Source organism: Amphibalanus amphitrite, unplaced genomic scaffold, assembly GCF_019059575.1.
Source record: "Amphibalanus amphitrite isolate SeventyFive unplaced genomic scaffold, NRLGWU_Aamphi_draft 000464F_arrow, whole genome shotgun sequence".
Classification (NCBI taxonomy): domain Eukaryota; kingdom Metazoa; phylum Arthropoda; class Thecostraca; order Balanomorpha; family Balanidae; genus Amphibalanus; species Amphibalanus amphitrite.
Genome location: NW_024881958.1, coordinates 307,066 through 334,394, shown reverse-complemented (window position 1 = coordinate 334,394; position 27,329 = coordinate 307,066). Strand labels below are relative to the sequence as shown.

The 27,329-nt window shown below is 48.8% G+C and overlaps 1 protein-coding gene across 3 annotated transcripts in view; it reads left to right on the top strand.

Annotated features, from left to right (window-relative positions):
• Window positions 1–16,252, top strand: part of LOC122391967 (glutamate receptor ionotropic, kainate 2-like) — a 62,809-nt gene extending 46,557 nt beyond the window's left edge. For all 3 annotated transcript variants that reach the window (XM_043386345.1, XM_043386344.1, XM_043386346.1), the window contains 10 exons: window positions 549–653; window positions 2,371–2,628; window positions 11,216–11,333; window positions 11,598–11,677; window positions 11,989–12,214; window positions 12,343–12,507; window positions 13,052–13,152; window positions 13,747–13,908; window positions 14,310–14,378; window positions 15,268–16,252. In XM_043386345.1, coding sequence (XP_043242280.1) covers window positions 549–653; window positions 2,371–2,628; window positions 11,216–11,333; window positions 11,598–11,677; window positions 11,989–12,214; window positions 12,343–12,507; window positions 13,052–13,152; window positions 13,747–13,908; window positions 14,310–14,378; window positions 15,268–15,348 — 1,365 coding nt within the window. In that variant the 3' untranslated portion in view covers window positions 15,349–16,252. The remainder of the gene's footprint in view (window positions 1–548; window positions 654–2,370; window positions 2,629–11,215; window positions 11,334–11,597; window positions 11,678–11,988; window positions 12,215–12,342; window positions 12,508–13,051; window positions 13,153–13,746; window positions 13,909–14,309; window positions 14,379–15,267) is intronic.
• Window positions 16,253–27,329: the final 11,077 nt, after the last annotated feature.

Genomic DNA, 27,329 nt, shown 5'->3' with positions numbered 1-27,329 from the left:
GACGGGCCGGGTGTATTTACTGCTCTGTAACGTTTTTATGATGCAGAAAAAGGATTATCCACGAAAATATTGATTACAATTAGTGCAAAACAATCCACTCCAGTGCTACAAGTAAGTGTTGGGCGTCCTGCTTGATTATGAAAGTTTGGGTTGTTGAACAAGAAAAGGTGACAGACGAACTATCATTTTTTCGATAAGTGGTAACCGAGAAGCACGTCAATCACTGTTTTATTTGTTTTATTGATGAATTTGTAACTATTTGTTGAGTTGCAGTATCTCAGTCGCATGTTCGGTGTCTCAGCAGTCAGCACCCTTCACTCAGTAGGTCGTTTGCATGAGAAGCATGTCTGTGCTGCATATCATGTTTCATGTTTACTTGCTGAATAATGAATCAAATAATTTGTCAAAATATTTCATTAACAATTGACGCGTTTCACCCCTATAAAAATCCCTTCACAATCTCTCGAGATCGCGTAAAACACTGACTTGTAAAAAACAAAGCGCAGCGCGTGTTCGAATACCTACATGTTGCCCGTTTCGTCCCGCAGAAGGCCGACCTGGCCGTGGGCTCAATGTCCATCAACTACGCCAGAGAGACGGTCATCGACTTCACCAAACCCTTCATGAACCTGGGCATCACCATTCTGTTCAAGGTAAGGGCGTGCAAGCGGGCTAGCGGATGGCCTGTCTTTGTGCAAAAAAAAAAAAGGAAAAAGAAAAAAGAATCGGCTGTGCTGGATATTCATGTGCGACATTGTTTATCAGACTGCGATGTTTCAAGTCAAAACATTTTGTCCTACTTTCTATAGGTACACACAGCTCTCTCCCTTTGTCCTCTCTCTCTCTCTCTCTCTCTCTCTCTCTCTCTCTCTCTCTCTCTCTCTCTCTCTCTCTCTCTCTCTCTCTCTCTCTCTCTCTCTCTCTCTCTCTTCTCTCTCTCTCTCTTTCTCTCTCGCGCTCTCTCTATCTCTCTCCCTCTCTCTTCATCTCTTTCTTCACCCCTCTCTCTCTTTCTACATCTCTCTCTCTCTCTCTCTCTCTCTCTCTCTCTCTCTCTCTCTCTCTCTCTCTCTCTCTCTCTCTCTCTCTCTCTCTCTCAAGCTCTATCTCTCTCTCAAGCTCTATCAAGTGGTCTTCGATTAGCCGCATAATCAAATTGCACCGATGCTTTGACGGGCGAGTATCAATATTATGCTTATCAACAAACTTTGACTGTTCAAACAGACCTCGCATCGGCTAATCAAACAGTTCCTCCGAAATGACGTCCATGCACTCGAAGGATTGAACACGGATATAGCTTGTTGTTAGACTGTCGGACATTGTTCGAAATGCCAGTCCTAATGTAACGATGCCGCGCATTTTATTGCGTCCTTTACACGGCTAGCAGACTACTCAAAATCTTTAGGAGCACAATCCGAGTACGACCACCACAATAGTGCTTATCTGTGGTGACATTCGTTCACCCCTCATCCATTTGATCGTGCTCACGGGCGTCCACTCCGCCCCAGTTCCCTAACCCGCGCGCCGAGTCAGCGCCTTCTCTCCCCGTCTGTCTGTCTGTGCGGCCCGGCGCGGCCGCCAGCACACATCGCCCTCCGGATCTTGCGCATCTCCGGGTCGTGGCAGGGTCCCAACGCCGTATCCGCCCGGTGGGGGGCGGTGGGCCGAGCCAAGTGGTCCCACACGCCCGGCGGAGCAGACACGCCCCCACACACTGCCTGCCCATACACACCAACATACACACACGGACACGCTGCTAATGCCTGGCCGGTAATGTCATAACGCCGAGCGCTCACAAACAGGAAACTGCTCTCGCCGCGGCTGCCCACGCAGCTGGGTCTCGGTCAGAATACACCAGAGATGTCTCGGCCAGAGGCGCCCTGCCAACAGCCGTAAACTGTGTTCTGTTGTGCACTGATAACACACTAGCGCTGCGGAGATAGATGCGGAAAACACACTGACCAAAGAGGCAAAGATTAGACGAACAAAAACCAAGAGATAACCCAGTATAGTTTCTGTTACAAGGCTCCTGTAAACGGAAAGCATGTTTTACAATGAGTGTCCTCGTCACAAAAAGATCACAAATGAGCGACAACATTCGACGCATGTTTCTGTAACGATGCTCACAACTTTTTCTGACCCCCCCCCCCCCCCCGGCTTATTCTGCTGTATGATCGTTCTCTGTGCCACCTTGCCATGCAGCATATTGTGCGATTCATGTCGCCGTATGGCCTTGTAGTTATGTCGCTGTATGACTACTGTGGCTTTTTGTGACCCAATGTAGCGTTGTATGACCCACTGTGTCGCCATATGTTCCCGCGTGTCACCGTCTGACCCGCTCCGTGCCGCGGCACCCCCGTCCCCCGACAGAAGCCGACCAGCCAGGAGACGCGGCTGTTTTCGTTCATGAACCCGCTGGCGGTCCACATCTGGCTGTACGTGCTGACCGCCTACCTGCTCGTCTCGCTTACCATGTTTGTGGTGGCGCGCGTCAGCCCGTACGAGTGGCACAACCCGCACCCGTGCACCGCCGCCGGCGACGTCATGGAGAACCAGTTCAGCGTCAGCAACAGCTTCTGGTTCACCATCGGCACGCTGATGCAGCAGGGCTCCGACCTCAACCCCAAGGTGGGCGCGGGAGGGGGACAGGCGTGAGTCACATCCGATCTCTGGCCCAAGGGCGAGGGGTTGGGGATGATGGTCCGGGACTCCGGAGGGGTCAGCAGCAGTGACTGACAGACCAATCAGTGGCCTTTATCGCGTCTCTGGGACTGCGACTGTGTCCCGTGAGTCCGTCCCCTCCCTCTATTTGCTGCTGACACTTCTAGTTGATACAGTTTCAGTGCCTTTGACCTTTGAACGACTGTCCCCCGGGAGACTTGTTTGTATCGCCATTACATTTGCATATCTGGGTGATGCCGGGGCGGCTATTAGGCGGTCGTAGTTCAGAGAGGCTCCTCGGCTCGCAGGATCAACTCCTCCGGGCTAATTGCCTGTCTTTGGGAATCATGCAGTCCTGCAGCGGAAGGCTGCTCTGAAGACGTTAGGCACTGAAAGGAGACCCGACAGGCACCTCTCCACCACCGTGCTTTCATTACCCGGTGTCTTAGAACATAATATCGGAGTTAATGCGAAACCTTCGTGTGGTGGCTTTTAGACGAGATTGACGATCACTGTTCAAAAAAGTATGTTTAAGCGTGTTTATTGTTCACTAATCACTCTGACAGCTGAGATCTTTAGAAAAAGGGTCAACATAAAGTTTCACAAGTCCGAGACCAAAAAGGAAGCAGTTAAGTTTGCCAGCGTCCTACAAGTGTCACGTATCAACTCGCTCACAAAAAAGAGATAGTGTGACAGTTTCTAACATTCAAACAGCGTGAAGTTAGTTGACTACGAAGCTGCTTTCGCCTATCACGCGACCTTTTCATTCTATATATGCGAATGTGTGTGGAAAATTGGGTGAGTCAAGTCAATTCATGCCAATACCTACGGTTATGTGATGAGTGCCCCCAGGGGGTCCGGAAGCGGTGGGGAGTATGTTTTCAAAAAAAAAAATATATTGTTTAATAAAATTTCTTTCATCGGGGGTGTTTTTCTTTCCGAGATGGTTGCCGACCTGCGCCGTGCTCTGGAACAACCTCAGGTGAGTGTTTTCGACTGGTAGATCCTCAAATGGTTGATTAACGAGTTGATTTTCTTGCTGTTTGACTTCTCTCTTGTTCAAACGCAATTGCACACCCATTTTCAATTGATGATCGGTCCGTTGGTTTCAAGCTGACCGATTCCTTTCCGCCACCGTTCCTTGCGCCTGGGGCTCGTCACAAACAATATTTATAATGAGGCTGGCTTGTCGCTTGTCAACATATAGTCTTCACTGCCTAGGATGGTATCTGTCTCATAAGGAATTTAGGACACGGAAGTCTCCCCAAAGTATATAATTTTGATGCCTCCCTTGAGGACATAACCTGAAGCCACCATCTGATACCTGATAGCTACCCACAATTCTCTCCCTTTCTAATGCCTATCATCCCAAAGGTAATCGAGTACATCCCCATTTAATGTCGCCCTCAATGCTGAGATTAGATCTCCCGCTGGTCCTTACACTATATGACGCATACCTCAATCTCCCTCAGACCCACTCTCTTTGTCATACCTCTCTCATTCCACTACAATAAATTTGATCTCGCGTCGACCTCTCAGTCCCTCCCAGCAATTATTCTAACTCCCTCCAGCGGTACATATCAGGGACAATAAACGCAATTTGTTCAATAGACTCCGTGATTAGTGTGAATTTCATCTAGGCTTACTCTTACCTCCCAACGACTTATCGCGCCACATTCCAACATTGGAATCGTGTGTGCTCTTCCTAGCACCTCTTGGGCTCCCTGGCCCAATATCCTCGAACACCTACATCACTTGACCCGGATTACTTGTCTAAAGGTGCAACGCAGGTAGCGATTACATTATTAGCGTTCGTCGATGGGTGTGATTGGTTCAATCAATCTCTGCCGGCCCACTCTCTTCGAACACCTACATCATTTGACCCCGATTACTTGTCTTAAGATCGACGCGGGTAGCGTCAGTTATTAGCGTTCCTCGGTGGCTTATGATTGGTCCGTCAACCTCTGCCGCTCACGGCACATCTCTGTTTCCCTACTAAAACCCCGCGGCCGGACGTTGGTTACTGACCCTTGCAGCCCTTCTGTGAGAGACCGTCTTACGCGTTTTCACCCAACGAACCGGTGGACACAAGCCTGCTACCCCGACGACCGCAGTCTCACCGGGCTCATAGACAGGCACCTACTCAGTACTCTCATGCAGTCATGGCACCCGCAAGTGGCGCCTTTGAATCATTGACCGGTGTGATTCGAAAGACTCCATGACTGAATCTATCCTGCAATTTTATCCGACGCCGTGGAATTCTGTCCTGCAGATGTGTTTTCAAGCGCGTTAGCGTCATGAGTGATGTATGCTGCGATCTTTCCGACGGTGGACTTATCACTTACCTCATCCCGGCGGTATTACTCCTCGCCTTATTATTCTATCATCTTCTTCGTATTTGTCACTCACCTTGGGCGGGGTGCTCCCTCGCCCCGTCTCTCTCTGACCCACCTCTCAGCTTGGGCGTCTTATGGCGTTCTTCGTTCCGATATCTGCCTAACATACTTACTTCTTCCGTAACGTGAGACAGTTCCGATCCTAGTAGACTTAGACGTATCAGCAGAGTCAAAAACACATGAAAGTGTTGCAACATACCTCCTCTTCGGCTAGCATCCATCCTTAGATCTTTTCCTCCTTGTGTAATTCCGGTTTCAATATCTATCGACCACTTCAGAGTCACTCCTTCTGTATCTCCTTACCTGTCTGATCCGTAGAATCCCTTCAGTCCATGTGCGCACCGCTGCGCGGTACGAGTCATTTGTTTCCCGCGACATGAACACAAAAAAAAATCATTGGATAGAGAAATCTGCGCCGCCAAATACTCAGACCATCTACTACTCCTTTCATCTACACGATATTTACGCCTATCAGCCGAAACGTCTCCACCGTAGCTTGCTATATTCACTCAGTGACGTCATATTCCAGGAAACAGGCTGTGTTTACACTTGTTGATCAGTAATGACGTCATAAGCTCGTGTCGTCGGCGGTTGGTACATCCTGACTTCTCATCGTCTAACCTTGGACACGCCAACTTTTGGTCGGAATTTCAACTTGACTCTCTTGAGTGTTCCCCGTGGTTTCAATGAAGCAATTCTCGGTAGTGCCCAATCATTTGTGATCATGAATATTTTTATGTGGATTGTTGACTGGCGTCCCTCGCCACGCTGTCGCAAATTTCTCTGGGGTCGTAAGTATTTGCATCAAGGGAACTCTAAGGTAGTGCGCCGGATTAGTCTCAATTTTGCATTTCGATTTAAAAACAATCCAATTCATGTGATTTCCTGTTATCTTACTGAACCGATTTATGAGAGTCAATTTTATAATGCAGATTTTATTGACATACTCGACCAGATGATTTATTAACTTGCAATTGGCAATCGACTTGTGGTGTTCTAATTTAAGGAAGCTCGGTTTACCGATTGCTATGTTGTTGAAGGTATACAAATTTTGGCAAATGTGATATCCAATTATTCGAGTGGGAACATCAGCAATGAGAAATGGTTATATCAAATCAAGCGGGGACTGTGTCCACTTCCAGTCTTGAGGACAGGTTAAACTTTCTGACAATTTTATGCTATGCAACTGGAATTGCGCGGTCGGTTGGCAGGCCGAGTTCAGCACAACAAGCTATGCTTAGTGCGAGCTCTGATTTCTCAACTCTGCCCATTCACCCATTCAGACTAAATTAAAAAAAGGCAAGAGCAGTAACTTTAACAAGCTAATGGGAACCGTCCAATGGAGAATGGTGCTAATTTCAAACTAAATTGATGGCTCGGCAAAGACTGGTGTAATCAATAGTACGCTCATTGCCATTTCTCCAGTGTTAATGGTAATTTGATTTATTTACCTAGTGGGTACTTTTGCTGGCAAACCTGCTATTATAATCTCAGTCAAGGTAGCTGTCCAGGATAGAGGACAATCCGATAGACAGCCCTTCGTTGTATCTGTTCCGCCATCTGACAAAGTTTGTCATGTTCAATGATGCCTTATAAATTTCAATTCCAGGATATCCCTTTTAAGTGAAACCGCACTGGTCTGAAACTGTTTTGCTAGCATCCAAGGCCAGATATGAGATTAGTGTGACCTGAGGGGTCAATGGTCATTGACATTGAAATTCCATGTTCAATAGATCATGTCAATAGAAAGAGATCAACTAAGGGATGTTACTGGGAATAATATGACTTGAATTGTTGCATGTTACTGATTTATCATCTGAATTCATAAATTTCAGTGTGTCCCTCCAAAACTTCGTATAAGTACAGTTGTCAGTAGCTTTTCACACCACGCTTGACATGAGATGACTGTTCTCCTAGGCTTGGGGTGGCAATGTCAAAGTTTTAGTGATGCGCGCTCAATCATAACACAATTAATTTCCCCATTCCTGTTTTAGCCTATAATTGTCTGCTAATCTAATGTTAACCTGACTCGCGATGTAGAGTTTGGTTTCGACTGACGAAGGTAACCTGTTTCTCCCAGATTTAGACCGTAGAGTTGTTCACCAAGATTTACTAAAATTTTGATCGTATGTGACTGCTGTCAATTTCTCCCCCTTTTTTGACCACCCGCAAATTTGTCCGCCTTCCTACTGAGGTCAGCGTGGGTCAATCGTTGAAAGAGGGGTTCGTCCAGCTGTCTTACCAGATAATTCGTTTCTCTCAGCAGGTCCATGTTTGTGCATTGTTCGCGATTCCGCTGAGCTGAGGGCTTGCTGGGCCAGCGCTCTCCAATCCGACGGGACTGGATGTGAGATCTACTGCCCACGCCCTTGGCTTCCTCTGGTCTACATTAGCAATTCACACCTTGCCTACTGATTTGCAATGAAGTATCATACCCTACTCGGATGTTTACGATAAATTAAGTGTAATTTCAATGCAATGATCACTAAATGTTATTTAGATCATTTGAGAATGTGCCCTGTGATCAAAAGCTATCTTGTTTGATTCCCTCATATGTTAGATGTTGAAACGAAGTTGAAACTCAGACCTTTGGTTTGTTATTGCTCTGAGTCCTTTAAACAAAAGATATTTCATCGAATCTATACGATATCTGTAATTTAAGCCAACGCAGAGAGTTAGATGATAACCATTTTTAAATGCTTGTAATTATGAGCTTAGCGGGGATATGACCTTGTTCCACACCTGACCGGCGACCATTCTCGACTCATCGACTCATCGAGCGTCGACTCATCGACGCTTTTGGCGCCGCCTAGTGGATGTAGTTGTAGGTTACACGGGCTAGGTGGCAGTAGAGTGCCACGCATCTCATTCGTACCAAAAGCTTTCATTTATGGGGTCGATCTTTGTAAAGACTGAATTAAAACGTTTTGCTTCGACATCCTCCTCCCTCTTTCTCTCTCTCTCTCTCTCTCTCTCTCTCTCTCTCTCTCTCTCTCTCTCTCTCTCTCTCTCTCTCTCTCTCTCTCTCTCTCTCTCTCTCTCTCTCTCTCTCTCTCTCTCTCTCTCTCTCGCTCACTCACTCTCTCGCTTACTCACTCTCTCGCTCACTCACCTTCTCGCTTACTCACTCTCTCGCTCACTCACCTTCTCGCTCTCTCTCTCTCTCTCTCTCTCTCTCTCTCTCTCTCTCTCTCTCTCTCTCTCTCTCTCTCTCTCTCTCTCTCTCTCTCTCTCTCTCTCTCTCTCTCTCTCTCTCTCTCTCTCTCTCACTATGATCATTCACATTCGCCCTCTCACTCACCCACTCATTTCAGTCAGTCACACGCAATTGCGTGCCGACACGAGGGACCTCTTGCGGCAGTTTAGGGAACCAGCTTGGTCTATTTCACGCTAGGCGGCACTGCTAGTACTGTCAGCTGCATCTGAGCGCTGTCGGAGTTTGTGCCGAAGGCAATGGATCTTGTAGGTGGCGCTAGTGGTGCTACCGTTGGTGCGTCAATTGACCTGTTAATTGTTTAAGGTCATGTTTAAGGTCAATGTCATACATTTTTCATTTCGCGCGGACTACAATCGCTCAGTTTAGAGAAAAGCTCACAGGTCCAACATCAGCTAATTAGGATCTGCATCTCGTTCAGTAAGGTGGCCTGGGGACAATCTGACCTGAATAGAACAAATTCTTTATTCTACATGAAGGACATGAGCTGCGGTAATTTCTCGCTTCCCTCCGTAACCAACTCTAGGCGTGTGCAAGCAGGGTGACATTTTTGACATAATCACGTCACATTGAACGGTAACTCGCTTGATGTTTATGATCCATTGTCTCAAATGATGCATCAATTTAGCAACCGTAACATTTCCACGTTATTCTTTGATATACCTCGAAGGGGGAGCTGGCATCAATATCCGTTAGGTACTGATAATGCTAGGAGAGAAAGGGGGATTGATTGACAGGTTACGAACAGCGATAAATTTATAACGATTGAAAAGGTGATTCAGATTTGTATCGGTTATATGAACGCGAATCACGAAACGACTCAATGCTGATTTAATAACAACCCGGAAGGCGATTCAGACCCCCAGCGTTCTTGTTCTGGCGCTGAGCTGCCGAAGGAGCAGAATAATGTTTGATGTTTATGTTTACTCTCCTTATCCGAATGTAACTGAACACGTCACGACTTCTTGGGCCGCCTTCGTATCAAACCTTATCCAAATGGTGAATCTGTCCCAGGAATGTGGCGATCCTACGCTGACCGTCGATTTATCTCGAATAGCACTTGTAAGAATTGAGAATCGATTGACAGACTTGGAATTAACACTAGATTGACAATGGATTGATACGCTGGCCTACCGAGTTCAAACTAGTTAGATTATGAAACAACTTATGCTGACCTGCTAGCTTCAAAAAAAAAAAATGTATCTGTGATGGTCGCGTCGTGAGGGGTGATCATTGCATTTCCGTTGATTGATGATCAGACGGCCGTGGCGTAGTCCCATTTAACTCCGGTGAACCTGTGGTGTGAGGCCGGCGTGAGGCCGTGTGATCGACGATGACGACTCAATGATAATTACGTTAGCGGTCTCTGTGAATCCGAATCAGCAACATATCTGGAGTAACCCTCCCTTCTTTTTTTTTCCCAGACAGATTGTTAAATTTTCACGCTATATTTACAAACGGGCGATACAGCAGTGGTCAAGCTCAAGTCCTAAACGGTGCATTGCGATCGAGATAGTCAACTCGCCATTCTCGATACAAACCTAGCCTTAAACCTAATCCTAGCTCCCTCACCGCGAAAAAAAAGATTAATTACAAACATCGCCAATTGAACTGTCATGACGTCATCTGACGTAGTTTGACGCGTCAATGGTGACCAGCGCCCCAAAAATGATACCACCTGACCTGTTCCCCTCCCCTCGAATCCCACACCCCACTGCGGCCGGACCGCGCGCGTGATGGCCGACAGATAGTGCCACCCCAATACCAATGTAATGGTGAGCCATTAGCCTACACTGACCATTACTAACCCTGTCCCTCTAACCCCTCTGTCTATCCCATAGACAAGGCCGGACCAGTCAGGCCCATTAGCCCCTCCCCGTCTTTACAAACAGACGCCCCACTGCCGCGCTGCTCGGTCGGGAGCGGAATGTAGCGACCATCTGCCCTCCCTTCCCTGCCGAATAACACTCCCACGATGTTAAATCCATTACCCTCTAATGGTGGCTCAGGTTAGACCCCAGGGAGTGGCATTTGTAATCCAGATCAGAGACATCCGATGGGTAAATGGGAGGTGAATTGTCCATGACGGGGAGGCAGTCTTGATGAGGCGGACAGATGAGATGACTCACTTGACAGTGTTTGATGATTGCTGTCCACTCCAGCTGAGGTCCGGTGCAGTGATGATCCGATCAGCAGAGAAGCCGCTCCGGCCGAAGTTGGGCGGGGCGGTGTCCCGCGCCGAGTCCCGAGGCGTTCTGTCTGGTGGTCGGCCTCCGGTGGTCGGTCTCGGGTCTGTCTGAATCCCTTCTCCTTCTGCATTGAGTTTTTGTTCTCCTGTGATTTCCGGGCCGGAGGTTCCGGGCGTCGCCGGGCCTCGCTGACCGGGGCAGAAAATTGGCGACATCCCGTCTCGCATCCGGAGTCGAGACCGTCGCCCTCCTCCTCCATTCCGCCGGAACGTGACGTCATCCTCACTTGCTCGGCTCATCCGTCTCAGCTGTCTCCTGCCGGATGACGTTTTCACACTCGATTTTCGCCGGATGTCGGTCCCTGCCTGTGCCGGACGGCTGACCGCAACGACATCCTCCCACCTTCCTGTCAGCTGCGTCGGCAGGATGTGCGTGGCGCCAGGCGTCGGGAGGCTGGTCCAGCACCGGGAGCAGCTGTTTCCGGCTGCGTTGCGTTTGTCGGCGGCCACTGCGCCGGCCCGGATGGGTGTGTTTGTACTCCACCCTTCGGCGAGCCTTTGATCTTCGCTTAATGGTGACCGGCCGACGAGTCGGGGATCGTTTGGTCGACCCCCTCCCCACGCCGGCTCAGCGCCGCGGCAGGCAGTGCGATCGTCCTTACGTATAGAGTGTGAGAGATGTCCTTTTTGATGTACGGAGAAAAAAAATGTCACAGCTTCCAGCTGTTACAGTTACATTTTTTTTCTTTTTTATAGGCCTTATCGACGAGAATTGTTGGTGGTATCTGGTGGTTCTTCACGCTGATTATCATTTCGTCATACACTGCGAATCTGGCAGCCTTCCTCACAGTCGAGAGAATGATTACACCGATTGGTAAGCTAAGTGCCTAGCTAGGAACATACCTAGGCGTTTTTTTTATTATAATCCAAACGCTAGTAGCAAAGTACTGCACTCAGACCCAAGGTGTCGTCTATCCGTTTGTGATGTTACAGACTAGAGTACTGAGGGACTGGTCGATCTGGAGATCAATTACCACAAGATGATCTCGTCTCTTATGTTTCAGAGAGTACCGAGGGGCTGCTGATCTCAATGATAACTGGTAGTTACGTCACGATGATCTTGTCTCTTACGTTTCAGAGAGTGCCGAGGGTCTGGCCGATCAGAGTGAAATCAGCTACGGCACTCTGGAGGGAGGGTCCACGCTCACCTTCTTCAGGGTAAGCAAGCGCCTGCCTTTAGGCATTATCTACAAAGGGAACGGCTCGTGTCTGAATCATTGACCATGTTGAAACGTTACGATTGATGTCATGTTCATCGTAAAAAGTCAAAGCACAATGATAGAATCAACGCAAATGTTGACAAATATCCTTTTGTCGTTAAAAAAAATATATTACATTTGCTATATAACCTGAAAATATGCATTATTCCCATTATCAGTGACGATGACTTTAGTTATTCCCATCAGTACCAAAGTGCCATCTGCATATGCAGCCACATCAGCTGATCACAGGTAATATTTCTGTTGCAGGATTCCAAAATAGACACGTACAAGAAGATGTGGCGGTTTATGGAGAACAAGAAGCCGTCCGTGTTTACGAAAACCTACGAGGAGGGGATCGAGCGAGTACTGGAGGGCAACTACGCCTTCCTCGCCGAGTCCAACACCATCGACTACATCGTCAACAGGAATTGCAACCTGACGCAGATCGGAGGACTGCTCGACTCGAAGGGGTTCGGCATCGCAACAACCATGGGTGGGTTTTCCTGCGCCTGAAGTTTTTTTTTTATGAACTTTTTTGCTTCACAAATATGATGCTGTGAATGTCAATGATAAATGATGTCTGAAGTCACGTGTGATGAGGTATTATTACGTCGATTTCAGGGTCGCCGTGGCGGGACCCGATCTCGCTGGCCATTCTGGAGCTGCAGGAGAAGGCGGTCATCCACACGCTCTACAACAAGTGGTGGAAGGACAATGCCGACTCGTGCAACCGAGACGACAAGAACAAGGGCTCCAAGGCTAGCGAGCTGGGCGTCGCTAACATAGGTGGGCGCCACCGACAGCGGTCAATCCGTCCCCAGGGCGGGCCTGTTGGTCTGTTGGACGGGATTGCAGCCCGCCGCATGAGGCTAAGTCATGAGGCTCAATGATGCAGGGAAGATGTTATACGAGTTATTCACGAATTGCATCCGATACTCTCCAATAAAGCTTCTTAGAGTACAATTGCAGTTATCTCTGGAGTACAACAATAACGAGGTACCAAATATAGTTCATTGTCCTCCGCCCTGATAACGTCGACCCTGCAGCTCCGTTATAACGCTGATAGTACCTATACCGGTGACAAAGCCGCCCACCGCGCCGCCGTGCCCTGACCCCCGGCCCTGTCTCTCTGTCCCACTGCTGACCCCGGCCCTGTCTCTCGGTCCCGCTGCTGATCCCGGCCCTGTCTCTCTGTCCCTCTGCTCCCCAGGCGGTGTGTTCGTGGTGCTGCTGACCCCGTCTCTGTCCCGTGTCTCCCTCTGCTCCCCAGGCGGTGTGTTCGTGGTGCTGCTGACCCCGTCTCTGGCCCGTGTCTCCCTTTGCTCCCCAGGCGGTGTGTTCGTGGTGCTGCTCTGCGGCCTGGCGTTCGCCGTGTGTGTGGCCATTGTCGAGTTCTGCTGGACGGCGAAACGCAACGCCCAGCTGGACAAGGTATGAACGGATGGTATGACGACAAACCATGGACTTCGTCACAAACGTCAGCAATGTACGTCACAGAGACCTGTGTATATGTTAAAATTCACCCCTTAACACCGACCAGAAAACTCAAGTCATGCAGAATTTCCTTATTGCAGCGCCGGATGAGGCCGACGATCTTGTTATGATTGGCGCCATTGTTTGCTATTACGATAAGGTGAATGGTGCAATGCTCAAGGACCACTATCGCTATCGCCGATGTCAACAAGTGTTGCATCAAGCTATTTACTACCTGCATTCCGACTGACAGCTTCCTGTCTGTCGCGCCTGGTGGGTGATTGTGTCAATCGCCGGCTCCACCCACATGCGCTAAGCGTGAATGCGCGAGGGATGCATGTCTACCCAAATCCCTCGTGTTCAAGTGCCTGTCTATATGCTAAAACCGTAACTAGGCCAAGACAAACAGGGAGTTCGTCATCTCTGATTTGACGCTGCTTCTCCAAAGTCAACGTCCGACCACACCTATTTTTCAACTGTGTGACATGTCACACATCTCTCAGGTTGTTTCCCCCAAACCGTCGGTAACATCTCCATGTCTCCGCCCGGCAGCAATCGCTCTGTTCGGAGATGCTGGAGGAGCTGTGTTTCGCGATGCGGTGCCACGCGTCCCACCAGCGGCCGGCGCTGACCCGCCACTGCGACCGGTGCCTGACCCCGGCGGCGCCCGACATGCCCCGAGGCGCGCACGACCCGCCCCTCAACGGCAGTCAGGTGCGCTCCTATGGCATGGGCATTGTAGGGATTAGTGATGACTCATGACTGTTTTACGCTCTTAATGGTTTCTAATTTGGCAATTAATTCGACTAATATACATTTAGCCTCCGTTTATTTTATGTAGACTCGGATTTTATGAAAGCTGCTGAATTTTCCTCATTCAAAACAGTGTTGACTGTTGATTTAAATGCCCTTGTAGACCGGACTCACAAAGGTTCATCGGTGATTCGACGATTTATCTACACTGTCATATTGCTCCTGTTTCAGGGTTTGCGATGTCTCAAGTCCACTGTTTCGGTCCCCCGTCCAAGCCGTTATGTTAGTCTCAGTAACTCTGCCCCCGTCCCTTCCTCGCCTGTGTGGTGACCGTGACCTTACGGCGGTGCTCTCTACTTCAGTCGGGTCACGGCGACTCCCACTACGCCGTCGCAGGCCGGTATTGCTTCACACCCTGCCAGGACCCGGAGGTTCGTATGTGTGTGATGTCAGCCGCGAGCTAATGAACGCACAGCCGTCGCCTCACTGCGTGGTATAGTTATTTTTGTTTCGATAAAACTGATAGAAGTTCTGAGGCTACGGTATCGTGCTGTCACGCACGTTATCTTGCTTTGATCAATGCATAAAGTAGCTCACACATACAACTCCGTGCAAGGCGTAGCGCTGGCTAATATCGTAAGTGGTCTGGCAAATCCCGGCAAATATTTACGTTCGTCGCTGTGTATCTAACGCACCGTCCCCGGATGTGTACATTCATTCTCATCTGCTCTTCCGGTGGCGTTAGGCAGGGTGGGCTCGATCATATGCGAGTCTGGACACGGGCAGCTCTTTGATTAGGTTGTGCAAACTAATCGGAGCTCCGCGAGTAGGTACGTGATAAGCTGTGATTAGCAGACGACGAAGTCTTTTTCACATAGGGTATGATGCACGTACTATTTAGTCTTTTACATTGCGTTTGCCTGGGAATCGAGGTAAATAAAACATGAAAGAGTATCTCGTCTCCAAGCCCGGAAAGCTATACTTTTTTTTTAAAGAGTATCTCGTCTCCAAGCCCGGAAAGCTATACTGTTTACTCGTGTCCACAATAATTTGATGAACACAATACAATAAGTTTGAATGCAGCACTGACTGCGTGTTGATATGTTTTTATGTGGGCGAGGATGGATGACATGATTATTATTAATATAAGGAGGCTTGAAATGATCTCACGCATGTCAAAGTGTTTTTATTTTAGGCAAAATAAATATCTAAAACAGTAAAACTGTTTTACTGTTTTAGATATTTATTTTGCCTAAAATAAAAACACTTTGACATGCGTGAGATCATTTCAAGCCTCCTTATATTGATATGTTTTCCCAGGGCAACGGTATGATGAAGATGGTAGAGTTCTCTCGAAGATCGCCGGCGCCACTGCCCGAGTACGAGGCTTATGACGCGTAGCCAGCACGGACAACGGACCACTGATCTACCACAGTGTAATGACACATGTGCATAATAAGAACCGGACCTCAACTGTGCACGGTCTATATGGGACATATTTGAGTGGCAGTTACGAACATGGACCAATGTTTATCAAGTGTTTGGGTCACTGATATCTCTGCGGAACAGAAACGACCATCGGTCTTCGGAGGTGACGCAAGTTGTGACACTAGTGTCACAAGTGAATTGCTTGTACATTTGTCAATGCAGTATATCACATGTGTAAAAACCGCATCGTCATTTGCACCCTTATCAGTATTTGCACTGTATTATCTATATCCTGCAATTTATATTTTAGTCACCGTGAGGTGGGGCTATTTGAGACAGTGGGTCTATTTAAGTCTGTATGTAATGCTTAAGTAAAATCGCTATATAAACGAAAACCGTTTGACATTTTTTGCAATTTTTGCTCTGGCAATTCACCGCTCGATTCATCACGGTATGCAATCGAGCGGCGAATTGAAGCACACCAATCTGAGCAAAAATAACAAAAAAAATGATGGTTATATAGCAATTTTGCTAAACCACTAACTACACACTGTCCCAAATAGCCCCACCTTACGGAAGTTACGGTAGTCGTTGAACGCTATATGTGAATGTGATGTGAGTAGGTAGAAATTGTGTTGGACTTGGTACTGTTGTATTTTTAACTGTGAAGACGATGCTAGTCACGCCAATGATGAATAAGATGGTGTTAACTTTGCAATGAATTAATAATATAGGTACCTACAAGCGTTCCATTAAATACCTCTTGTCTTGAGACCGATGTAACAAATGACAACATTGGAAAAGGTTGAGCCGTGTCTGACAATGAACGAACAGGTACCTGTACATTTACTGTACTCAATAAAGCGCCCCACTTGCATTCTATCATTTGCACTTGCACAGTCAAAATAAATAACTAGCACCAAAACACGATAGTGAGCTTACCACAGCCCATACAGCTTTGACTTTGAGGCAGGAAAGGGCTATCAGCCGCACTCTGGCGGCTAATGGCTGAACCTCTAGTTCCGTAGGTACACGCCAGCAGTGGTGGCGCTACTCCGTCACTTCTTACTTGCTTGCATGTTTTGCTCTGCGGTGACTTGACTTGGAATAACGTTAGGCCCCCGTTATCACTCGTTCCGTCATATCTATCCTCAGGATACTGTAATCCTCCTCCACGCCGCAACCCCCCTCCGGACCGGACAGGCAACTTTATCCCATGATGCGGGCTGCTCCCTTGGAGCGCACCGCAGCTCCTGAGGGAGCCACCCGTAGCCGGGTGCAGGGAGTGCTGGGGGGGGGGGGGGGGGGGGCATGGGCTGGGTGGCCTGTCCCTAACAGACGGGCTCAGCCTCGACGAATCCCTGGGGTGCCTGCCCAGACCTAACCTAACCAATGTTTCCCCCTTAATTCCTATCATCCTTCCGGCTCTGCAATGGTCATTGGACCGAAAGGGCCTAATCCAACAAAACAAACAAAACAAACACAAGCCCCTGCTACCTATTGAGGCAACTCCAGGGCCATGGGATACTAAGGTGTTCAGCTGTTGGGCTGAGACGACCGTCTGGTGTGCAGCTGCCCCGCATTAGCGGTAGCGGAGCCAATCACAATTCACGCTAAGAATTATGACCAGCTAGGAAATTGAATTATGTCCACGTGTTTCCACTAATATGTGACCAGCGCCAGATGGCCTTTTGTCTCTCACCACAGGTACGCAGTGACAGAGCCTTTGACCTCGGGTAACAGTTATTTATAGGTATGTATCTCTCCTCCGTCCTTGGTGACTGGTGAGTCGTTCTAATTATTCAAAATTTCCAAGGAAACGAAATATTACTTGCTTTTGACGTATCCTGAGACAGTAATTATTCGTTTTGCAACCTCTTTTTACAGCGTGCTAATTTGCTGCCCTTCCGTTCACTTGTGTTTTATATCTTGCATATACGCACCACCTCCACTGCCTTTTCAGTTTGGATTCTTTTTGAATATTTCCACCGCACCTAGCCGGCCATCCGATATGCATAATCATCCACATGTCGACAAGCAGCACTTTCCGGCTGCTGGATTATGCTCGAAATGTAAAACTGTGGCCAAACTTGTGCCGAAAGGCCGACAGGCAAAGTTTGGCAAACTTTTAGGGTCGTACCAACTACGGCGTTTTCATTACGGCGGCACATTAATGGTCGGGAAGTCTTTTCAGGCCGCGCTGCCAGCCCCAGCCGCGCCGCAGCGATATCCCGTTGATTAGTGCTGAAAGCAAAATAAAATAAACCAATACTTAGACGCTGCGCCGCAGGCTAGCACAACTACACATTTTTCCAGCTCGGGGAAAATAACGACTTAACTATTCGTGTGGTAGCCAACAAGCTATTTAACTTATGGCATTTGCGATGTGTTGTTTTTAAATATTGCATTAGATGCCTACAGACAAAATAAGAGCATAAGGGTAAGTAAATAATCATCTTCGTGGCTAACATCTAGCGGACCTTGGCATTCGCCTATCAGAAACTTGTTCTATATCCTTCTGCCCCTGCTCATCTATGTAAAATATTACATCGCAAGTCAATTTAATGTCATTTGCATCGTTTCGATACGGAAGGCCCAACATAAGATGGCTCTATTGGAGCTGTTCTCCGGAGGGGCCATTTGATCCGATAACGTCTCGATAGCGCGCTATATGTGGTCGTTCATTGCCACCCTGAGCCCGCTGGGCCTATCGTTTTGTCAAAGAGGCGGCCGACGGGACGCCATGGGAACATAAGTCTGGCCACGCAGTTAGACACTCCCCAGGGCGCGGCAGCGGCGTCTGTATCATATGTGTGCAGCAGCTTATTGACTTCACGTCGTCAAAATGGGATGGACCTAGTCTACATACCAGTTAGGTGCTTGTTCACCATTTAGTTTTTTTTAGAACTCTTTGATGACCGGGAGAACCTACTTGGAACTTGTTATTGAAAACTGATGAACATTCCTGCATCAAAAATATGGAATGCATTCTGCCGTCTCCGAGTGCCTTCGTCTCCTCTCCCCGTCTCTTCGTCTCCTCACCTTCGTCTGGTGGTCCTTGCCGCCTCTCGTCTGTGCGTCTCTCCGTCCGCCCGTCTCCCGTCTGGCCCGTCTCTCCCCGACGATGCGTCTGTTCCCACCAGGCGTCTGCGTGCCTCGTGCCAAGCGCATCCGGCCGTCTTTGTGCGTCCCCAGCCAGGTCCGTCCATTTCCGACACGGCGCCAGCGTCGATGGTGTATCTCCGGACCCCCAAACGACCCCAAGGTAAATCATTAGCCGTGGGAGACAGCCGCCGCCGGCGCGGCGCGGCGCCGCGAGCTGCGTCTGCCTGCGTTGTGCGCCGTCAGGGCTGGGGAGACGGGATGGGGCACCCGAGAGGAGCAAACCTTAGCGATAAAGAGCGATGACGCATATCGGAACTCCTAGCTACTGTAGAAAGGATGCCTAGCTTGTTATTGTGTTTGATAAGTGTAACTTCCCACAAATGCTATGCTGGTTTGTTTTCAACCATAAATGGCCCGGACTTTTACGATGTTGTCTATATCCAATAATCATGTCTTTCATCTATGTTTTACCTACCGTCTCAATAACTGCGCAAAACTTTATGGCATATATTATATATCCAGCAATGCAGGTACCCAATCGGTATCGATTGCAGATTCTGAGGACCTTTAGCCAAGTGGAGATGTGATAGCGTCACGCACCTACCAGATGACCTCCATTTGGACCATCAATTGGAGTCTCATCTGGCCTAGCAATCTCGGCTCAGTGACTTATGATCCATCCGTGCTGTAAATGGACGACTCCTGGGATGGACGGACGGGGTTCCAATTCGCCGCGGCTCCGCCAGCGTCGCAGCACGTCGCTCAGTGGGCGTCCCACCCGTGGCCGATATGGTCGTGGGCCGGCACTTGGACAGCTCTTGTCCGGGACAGCTGAAAACAACGAAAAATGATGTTTCGTCATGCAGTTGTGGTGGCGTCTGTAGTGGTTTTACGCTCCTTTTCTGGCAATAGCAAACTGTGGAATGGAAATTCTGGTACTTTTGCCAAGGAAGTGTTTTTCCAAGAAATGCTATAGAGACACTGTGACCTGGCTATCCGACACATGAGCGTCATCGACCACACTCTCAGTATCCCAAGCGGACTGGTTTGTGTGATTTCCCGCACCAGTCTCTGATTGATTCGACTCTCGATTGAGTTGACCCTGTGCGGCTGCTCGACGGCGCCACGCCGCTGTCGGTGCTGTCGGCCGTCTCGCTCCGTTCCGGTCCCCTGTCGTCGACGTCGCTGGCCCCTCATCGGCCACCGGTCCGACGACGGGGCCGATTAACCTTTGGTCGACGGCCCGTTTCATATCGAGCCTCGGCGTCCAACACCCATCACCGGCCGGCGTGCATTACGTAAGCTCGTTAGGGGCCGCCGAGAGCACACGCGCCCAGCCGGAAATGAGGCCTGAAAGGCGACACAGAGCACAGCTGATACCAGCGCACATTGTAAGAACAAGGTTTGTTATTCCTTAGTTTTCCTTAACCCTCGCATGTGTGCGGCGTTTGCCAGCTTCTAATGTGTAGGGGGGGTCGGTTGGACCCCCCCCTTGCCGTTTGGCCCCTGATCGAGCTAAAGCTTCGCGGAAAAAAACGAGCGTGTTGCCCGTGACGAGAGGAAGCCGATGATACCCAATTTTAAGGTCCTAGGTCATTGGTTGACCTTCCAGGTCAGGTCAATGACCCAAAGTCGGGAAAATCGGGACCTGTTAGAAAGTCGTAAAGTGTGGCTGCTAAGGGGTTTTTCGGGGTGCTGATCACGAATATCGTGTTAGTTTTGATCACAGATGATGTCTTGAAGCATTTAGACCAGGTCGGGTCAGGTCAGGTCAGGTCAACCAGTAGGCGTCGTGACGGGTATTCGTAGTACGTATCAACCGCCTCTGACAGCTTCGTAACATGTTACGAAGTCACCAAAACTACTTCGTAAATGTTCAAATGGTTGCTAAATTCGAATTCAGCTCCAAAAACTAGCCTAGAAACATGTAAAACTCGAAAAAGTGACCCGAGGTCACCCGAGGTCACCAAAGGTCAATGACCTGACATGACCTTCAGGTGACCTTGACACACACGGGAGTAACATCAAATCACATGTTTGAACGTTTGAAACCACGAAAAGCTTGCAAACACGCGGCTAGTGCGAGCCGACATACGCGAAATCGCGATTCCAGCCAAACATGGTCTCGGAAAAGAGGTCACAGGTCAAAGGTCATTTGGGTCAGGGTCATGAAATTTTCAGGGTAGGTGTCAAATTGATCAATGCGAGGGTACTGAAAGTTTCGTCGCGATCGGCCGCTTTTTAAGCGAGTTATTCGCGAAAAACCATGGGGGGGTCCATCCGACCCCCCCCCCCTACACATGCGAGGGTTAACACTGCTTGTCTTCAGTTAATTAGATTTTACTCTGTGAAGATGTTGTGAGTTGTCTTACAGATGTTCCAATAATCCCTCCCCAAATGGCTGAGTTTTTGAAAGGTATTTACATAGACCTAATGCGACTACAATGCTAAGCGTTCACGGTGCAGGTGCAAACTCAAAAGCTTGTCCAGTAGACGATGATTTATAGAAGCAGCACCCCGTTTTCATGTTGTATGCTGGGTGACAATATTTCATGCACTTACATTGAAAACCAACGTTGTGCCAAACTATCGGCATCAGTACATCGCCTTCGTCATGCGAGGCAGTCGTACGGCAGGTTATACCCCGTCATCACGCCATGAACTTCGTGACGTTCCGTCGTTTGGTTGACTCTCAAAACTACCTAAGCACTTTATCACCCACCCTTTCATTTAAAGTTCTCGCGTGTTTCTCGTGGACGGTGGTATGTTGCCGTAACCGGTCCTCAATAAGTAATATAAATGGTGTGCACTGTTACATAACTTCCTGCGGCTCTTCCACTGAGACGAGGATAGACACTCGTATAGTTTCAATATCCTCGCGGGGCTGGGCCTGGCTTTCTAGGGTGTGCTTACTTTTTTAGTCTTCCTCCATTGAAAGGCCAGCCATAAGTTGGCACCTCCCGAATTTCGCCAGTGACTAGGAGCTGGTTCTGTCTCGCGGCCATAGATTTTCAGGAGTAGCTCGTCGGATCACGTGATGTATCGAGGTGGCCACACCCGGCGCTGGCAGTTACGTCCTGACAGAAAGCCGTACCACATGTACAAGGCATTGTTACCGAAAAACAATGAGCTCGGCACTAACTTTGAAGTCAGAACTTATTCCTAAGATGATCGAATGTATGAACCCATGAATAAACCAATGAAACCCACGCACAGGATCGTTTGTGCGAGCAAAAACAGACTTGGCCCCGAAGGGTTGAGACCAGCTGATTGACTTGTTGCTTGGAATTCACAACACAATGCTTAGCTGAAACATCAACCGCTACCCATTCACGCTAAAAACCAATAAGCTCAAGTAGCGCACGAAGTCGTCAAACAATATGTAACTAATATTAAACCTTTACATAACGCAGCAAATGTCAGGCAACCGTTAGCGACTACCACATGGGGAGAGGCGGACGATCGATGGCCTCAGAGTTAAGCAGACAGCTGGCGTGACGGCATGGTCCCAGTTCACTCCGACAGCCGCCCCACAACGCCCTATTAAATCACTCGGCTGTGGCGCAACAAAAGATTTAGGCGCCGCTGCTCGAAATGATGCTCGACATTGAGCAACTGTGTAATGGCAGTAGCGACGGCCAAATGTGTCTAGGGTTAAAAGCTATATTGCCATTCTGTTTAGTCTCATCTACTGCACTCACCACAGCACAACGTAACACTGTTCACTGTTTCTAGAGGAAAGCACTGGCTTCTTTGGCGGCACGGCGCAGACAGCGTGACGGCCGGGTGACATCGAATTACATGTTGCTATCTTTTCTGTAATCTTATATCTATCTTGTGGTGCCAGAAGATTGACATTACTGGTCTTTCGTCCCGGCGTGCAGTAATGCTCGGTCACCACCGGCTTTTTGCGTCGCCAAGACAGCACTGGCAACACAAAAGAAATACATTTGTTCTCAGGAGCTGCAAAAATAAATGGAGAGAAGCAACCTAAGACAGAACTTGGCCAAGCTCCCCAGTCCCCACCCTTCCGGGATGCTTGTGATCTATCGATAAGAGAAATGTCGGCGTTTTACCAATGGCATACAATTCTAAATACAGAAGATATTCATTTATCATGTAAAAGTTAAGGATCACTGGAAGTACAGTTTAGGCCGTGGTTGACTTATATTGAGTTTAACCCTATTCCTGGCGGGGGGGGGCCTCAGGAGCCCCCCTGAGGTTTTTTGGTTATTTCTCCCAAACGCGTTGGGCTAGGAAGCTCAAATTTTCTGACTTTTCCTAAAAGGCTTCTACGCAACATGTCTGAAAATTTTGAGTTGATCTGACCTCAGGTCAGGTCACCAGAGGCGGTTTGGTGACCCTACCTCAGAAAAGTTTGCAATCACGCCAGAGCTAGAGTTTTTGACCGATCAATTTCTTCTCTTCAGGCTTTAGTTAGGGTACCAGTATGTGCAATTTGTATATCTCGGAATTTTGATATCGGTGACCTAAGGTCAGGTCAGTTTTGCGACCTCCCCATTATAAGTCAATGGGGGAAAAATCAACTCCCTGTTTTTACCACTAAAACGGGTCGGAATGGCCCCATATACCATACATGACTTCATATACGATCAACCTTCACTACCTTGAGGTCTGTTTTGCTGTTGGGCAGCTGTGAGGTCATGTGACGTCATCAAAGGTCACCAAAGGTTTTTGGCCAATAACTCCGTACAGGAACAAGATACAGACGCGTGGATGGTCTCATTGTGTTCGGCTCGTCAAGACGCATCGAATAATATACATGATGACCTCGAGGTCACGTGACCTGAGGTCAACCTTTGACCTTGACCTTTCGAGGTCAACATATATATCATTCGATGCGGATTGACGAGAGGATCACGATGATACCCTTAGTTTGTTCCTATCTTGACTAATTCGAAAGTTATTCGAGAAAAACTCTCTCCATATCTAGCGCCGCCATTTTGACTTTTTCGACCCCTGTGACGTCATCTTTGACCTGACCTGAAAATGACCTGTGTAAAAATTGTAGACCTTGTCCATGCGTATCCGATGCCGTTTACCGCTTGTCGCTATCTTGCTTCGTTCTCGAGATCTCAGGGGGGGGGGCCGAATCGCCCCCCCCCCCCCCGCCAGTTTCTTGTCCCGGCGGAGCCCGCCAGGAATAGGGTTAAAGTCAAGTGGTTAACATTTGATGCTATTAGAGTGTTCAGTGTTGATAAGCTATCGCATTTTGCGGCGAAACGCAACATGGCGCACAAGCCTGGATATGAAATACATATGAATGATAAACAGCTCCTTATGGTCTAAGCTCTTCATGCCAGATCAGCGACGCCTTGAGTCTGTTCTCAGATGGAGCCTCACCTCCTGACAGAAAGTCAAATGGGCCGTCAGGACCACAGTGTAAGAATGATGCTATTGATTCGGTGATACGGCACGACGGATGGTCCGACGTCTTGAGACTCCACTAAAATGCATCATACGGTATAATAAAAAATGAATATTTTTTTTTTCACGAGCCTTTTCAGCAGACGCTTATTCGTTGTTTTGCTGTGGTTATTTGAGATGCATTATACGTGTACCTACCTGCTTTCTGTATTTTTTTCTTCATGTTCTCTTCATTTTGTACTGTGTCGGACTGTGCATTGGGCTGGAGCGTCCCCGAATGCTTCTTTCTGTTGTTTTCACTAGTCTTTCGTCCATGTCTACTAGCATTTCTCTTCGTTAACCTGTCGCACGTCTTTGTTAGGCAGAACGACTCCATTTTTCATGTGTGAAGTTGTTTTCAGCGACACAAACTTTGGACCCAAAGGCGGGAAGACGTCGGCGGCACGTCGAGCTCTGTCTGTACCCACGACTCCCGGATGGGCGTCAACTTCTGTCAGTCCCAGCAGACAGCTGGTCAGGGCATGAAAGAGCAGAGCAGCGTCATCATTCACTCAGCCGGTCCCTAACGATCGACCCGACGGCCCAGCTCCATTTCATGGATCACAGGCTAGAATCATTGCGAATGCTGGAAACGAGAATTGCGTCGACAGCAAAGACCATTAGAAATGGCATGCAATGAATAAATACTCAGCCTAACCGAAAATTGTTTCGCAGGCTCAGAGGCAGAGTTACATAATTTGCCAACCTTATCGATCAATGCCAGTAACAGTGGTTGCATTGCTAAATTCTTGACTCGCTTAGAAACGTCTGCGAATGTTAATACCCGTTTTATGAGGGCGTACTTGGGTATATGGGGCTTGGAAAAGCAGTCGCGAAGATAAACTGTTATGAAGGAATTAGCGTAACGACATGTGGAACGTGCTCGAGATTCGAAACGAAGAGGCGCTGGGCAGTTTCCAACTAAACGAAATTCATGCTGTCGGATCGTAAGCGGCCGCGTCTAGCATCGGACGCCGTTCGTTTGAAGCCGGTAACTGCGTTACATTGAAGCTGAAGCTGCACACAGCTCTAACACGGTCCGCTGCTCCCAGTGGCCACGCGGCGCGCGGCGGCGGCGCTCGCTATCAGGGCTTCCTTAGACGCCGCTCAGCACTCGTAAATAATTGAGTTGTCGCCAGTTGGTGGGGCCGCGCGGCGGCTGTAGCTCTCTGAAACAGACCGCGGTCGGCCTGTGTAATTTCCGTAGGCGGCGTCTGCACCAAAACAGCCGTATCTTAGAGCGGCGCGTCGGCCGATTGCCGCGGATTGACTCGGCGGAATAATTCGGCCACCGCCGCCGCTCGGCAGTCAACACACACTCACGGCCGGCGGGGCCAGTCCAGTTACCATAATGGATAGGATGGTGTGCAGGGTCGACCCAGCCGGCTGGACAGACGAACGGACGGCGGAGGGGTCTGCCGACACCCACCCACTCCCATCGGGAGGACCTCATTGTAAAATGTACCGCTGTGCCGGCTGCCGACGGCCCATTAGGAAATGGGATGTCGGGTAGAGCTGTGATGATTTACCGCAGCTGCTCCTGATGGGGGATATTCAAATAGATCCTGGGCCTTCGCCTACTAGCCTCGACGCATGACAAAGGCGCATGCTCGAATTCGCCCTATGCTCTCGAAAAGTGTTTCGTTGTAAGAAGCCAAAGCACGAGTTGACATGGTGATGAAGATGATGAGATGAGAGTGCGAGATGGCGCACCGATTCGCGACAGCTGACAAGCACCCCCGCTTCAAACGCTTTCCCCAAGACGCATTTACTCCCCTAAAAGCCCAATATGTTGTTCCGGCCCCCGGGCTGGACGGTCACCATTTTCCGACGCGAGTAGTTAGGTCTGATCCGAGCATGTTGTCATGTTGTGCGGTAACCTTTCGCGCAGCTGAGTACTAACCCCGTCCGTCGGGACGGTCTCAGCCGCAGTGGCGCAACACGGTGGCGTCTTAGACTAGCGTCCCTGATCTCCTAAATCCCGCGGCTCTGAAATGGTCTATCTAGGCCGAAACCACCTAAACCGAGACAGCTAGGAAGCTGGCACCCTCAAAACACTTTCCTCTGAAGTCTTTTACCGGAACGAGCCGCTGTGTACGGGCAAATAAACTGCAAAGCTAAGAAGCTTTTATCTTTGCACTCAAAGGAGTGCGAGATAGAAATAGGTAGATGTATGTGTACTGAAGACTCAATTAAAAGAAACTACTACAAATCTATCAAATGAACTCATCCCGCTTTCCTCTTCCGCTGTCCTTACCATTTCAATCGTAAAGTTACGAAATAGTGCATCCTTACAGCCAGTGGGGAAAAAATTCTCAGTTATTCCTCTTACTTGCAAATTCAGTTTAAGATGTCTATCTCTCAGATAATTTCATCAGAAGTACGGATAATTGATTTTCCGCCGATAATTACGGAACAAAAATAAAAGTACTGTATAACTTTTATAGCACACGCCGGTCGGTCTACCCATTCATTGTTTCCTTGGGCGGAAAAGTTGCAGACCATGCAGACATGAGGTATGGAGACGTAACGAACAAAGTTGCTGCGGTGAAGTTTCTGCAAAACTACTAGTGGCAGTCTCTAACCGTCCTTAACCGTTCCCTCCGCCTCTTCTCACCATTTATTTGGAGGGAGAAGTGGTGGAGAGAAGGCCCATTTGAGGAGGTCCGTCCATCTCGGCGGGCTGCGGTCGGCTCGGATCCGGGGGCACCATTTCTGAGACGGCCAGCTACGTCAGCCGGCAATCAGTTGCGCTTTTTGCCGCCGCCGTAACGGCTTCGTTAGGAGCGACCGGCCCGCTGGACGTCGCTCCCCAGATATGGATCGCAGAAAGAAGCGCCGGCCTGTGCAGTAGCTCTGTCACGCGAGCGGTCATGCCAGTCGGCCGCCGGACTATTCGAGAGAAATTACTATCCACGCAAAAGAACAGGGTCTTATATGTGTGCGAGCCAGATGGTATTCTCACAGGCCAAACATTGATTATAATGATGTGCGCGTACCGATAATCGGACGACTGAAATGCAATTCTATGAGTGATATGATATTCTAAATGTAACTATATTTCGTCTGCGTTGGTGTTTCCGCAGCGTCTAATAACATGCGAATGGGATGGGTAATCGGATCCCCATTCTTAGCCGGGCCTTGATCGAGCTATAGATATTTTCGGAAAGGCGGGCTTTTGCTCGTGACGAGAGAGAGCCGATGGTAACAAACAGATTTATGACAACTGTCACTTTTTCCAACATCGTGAGATCCGATCCGACCTTTATCGGTCGTCGTCGCCAAACGTATCCGATCTTTTTGCGAACTTGGATCGCTTGTGAAGTTCCTCGATACGGACAAAGGCGCAGTGACATTCATATGACAATAATATTTCTTTACACAGAATTGAGCCACTGAGCTGAGCATCTAGCAATCCCCAG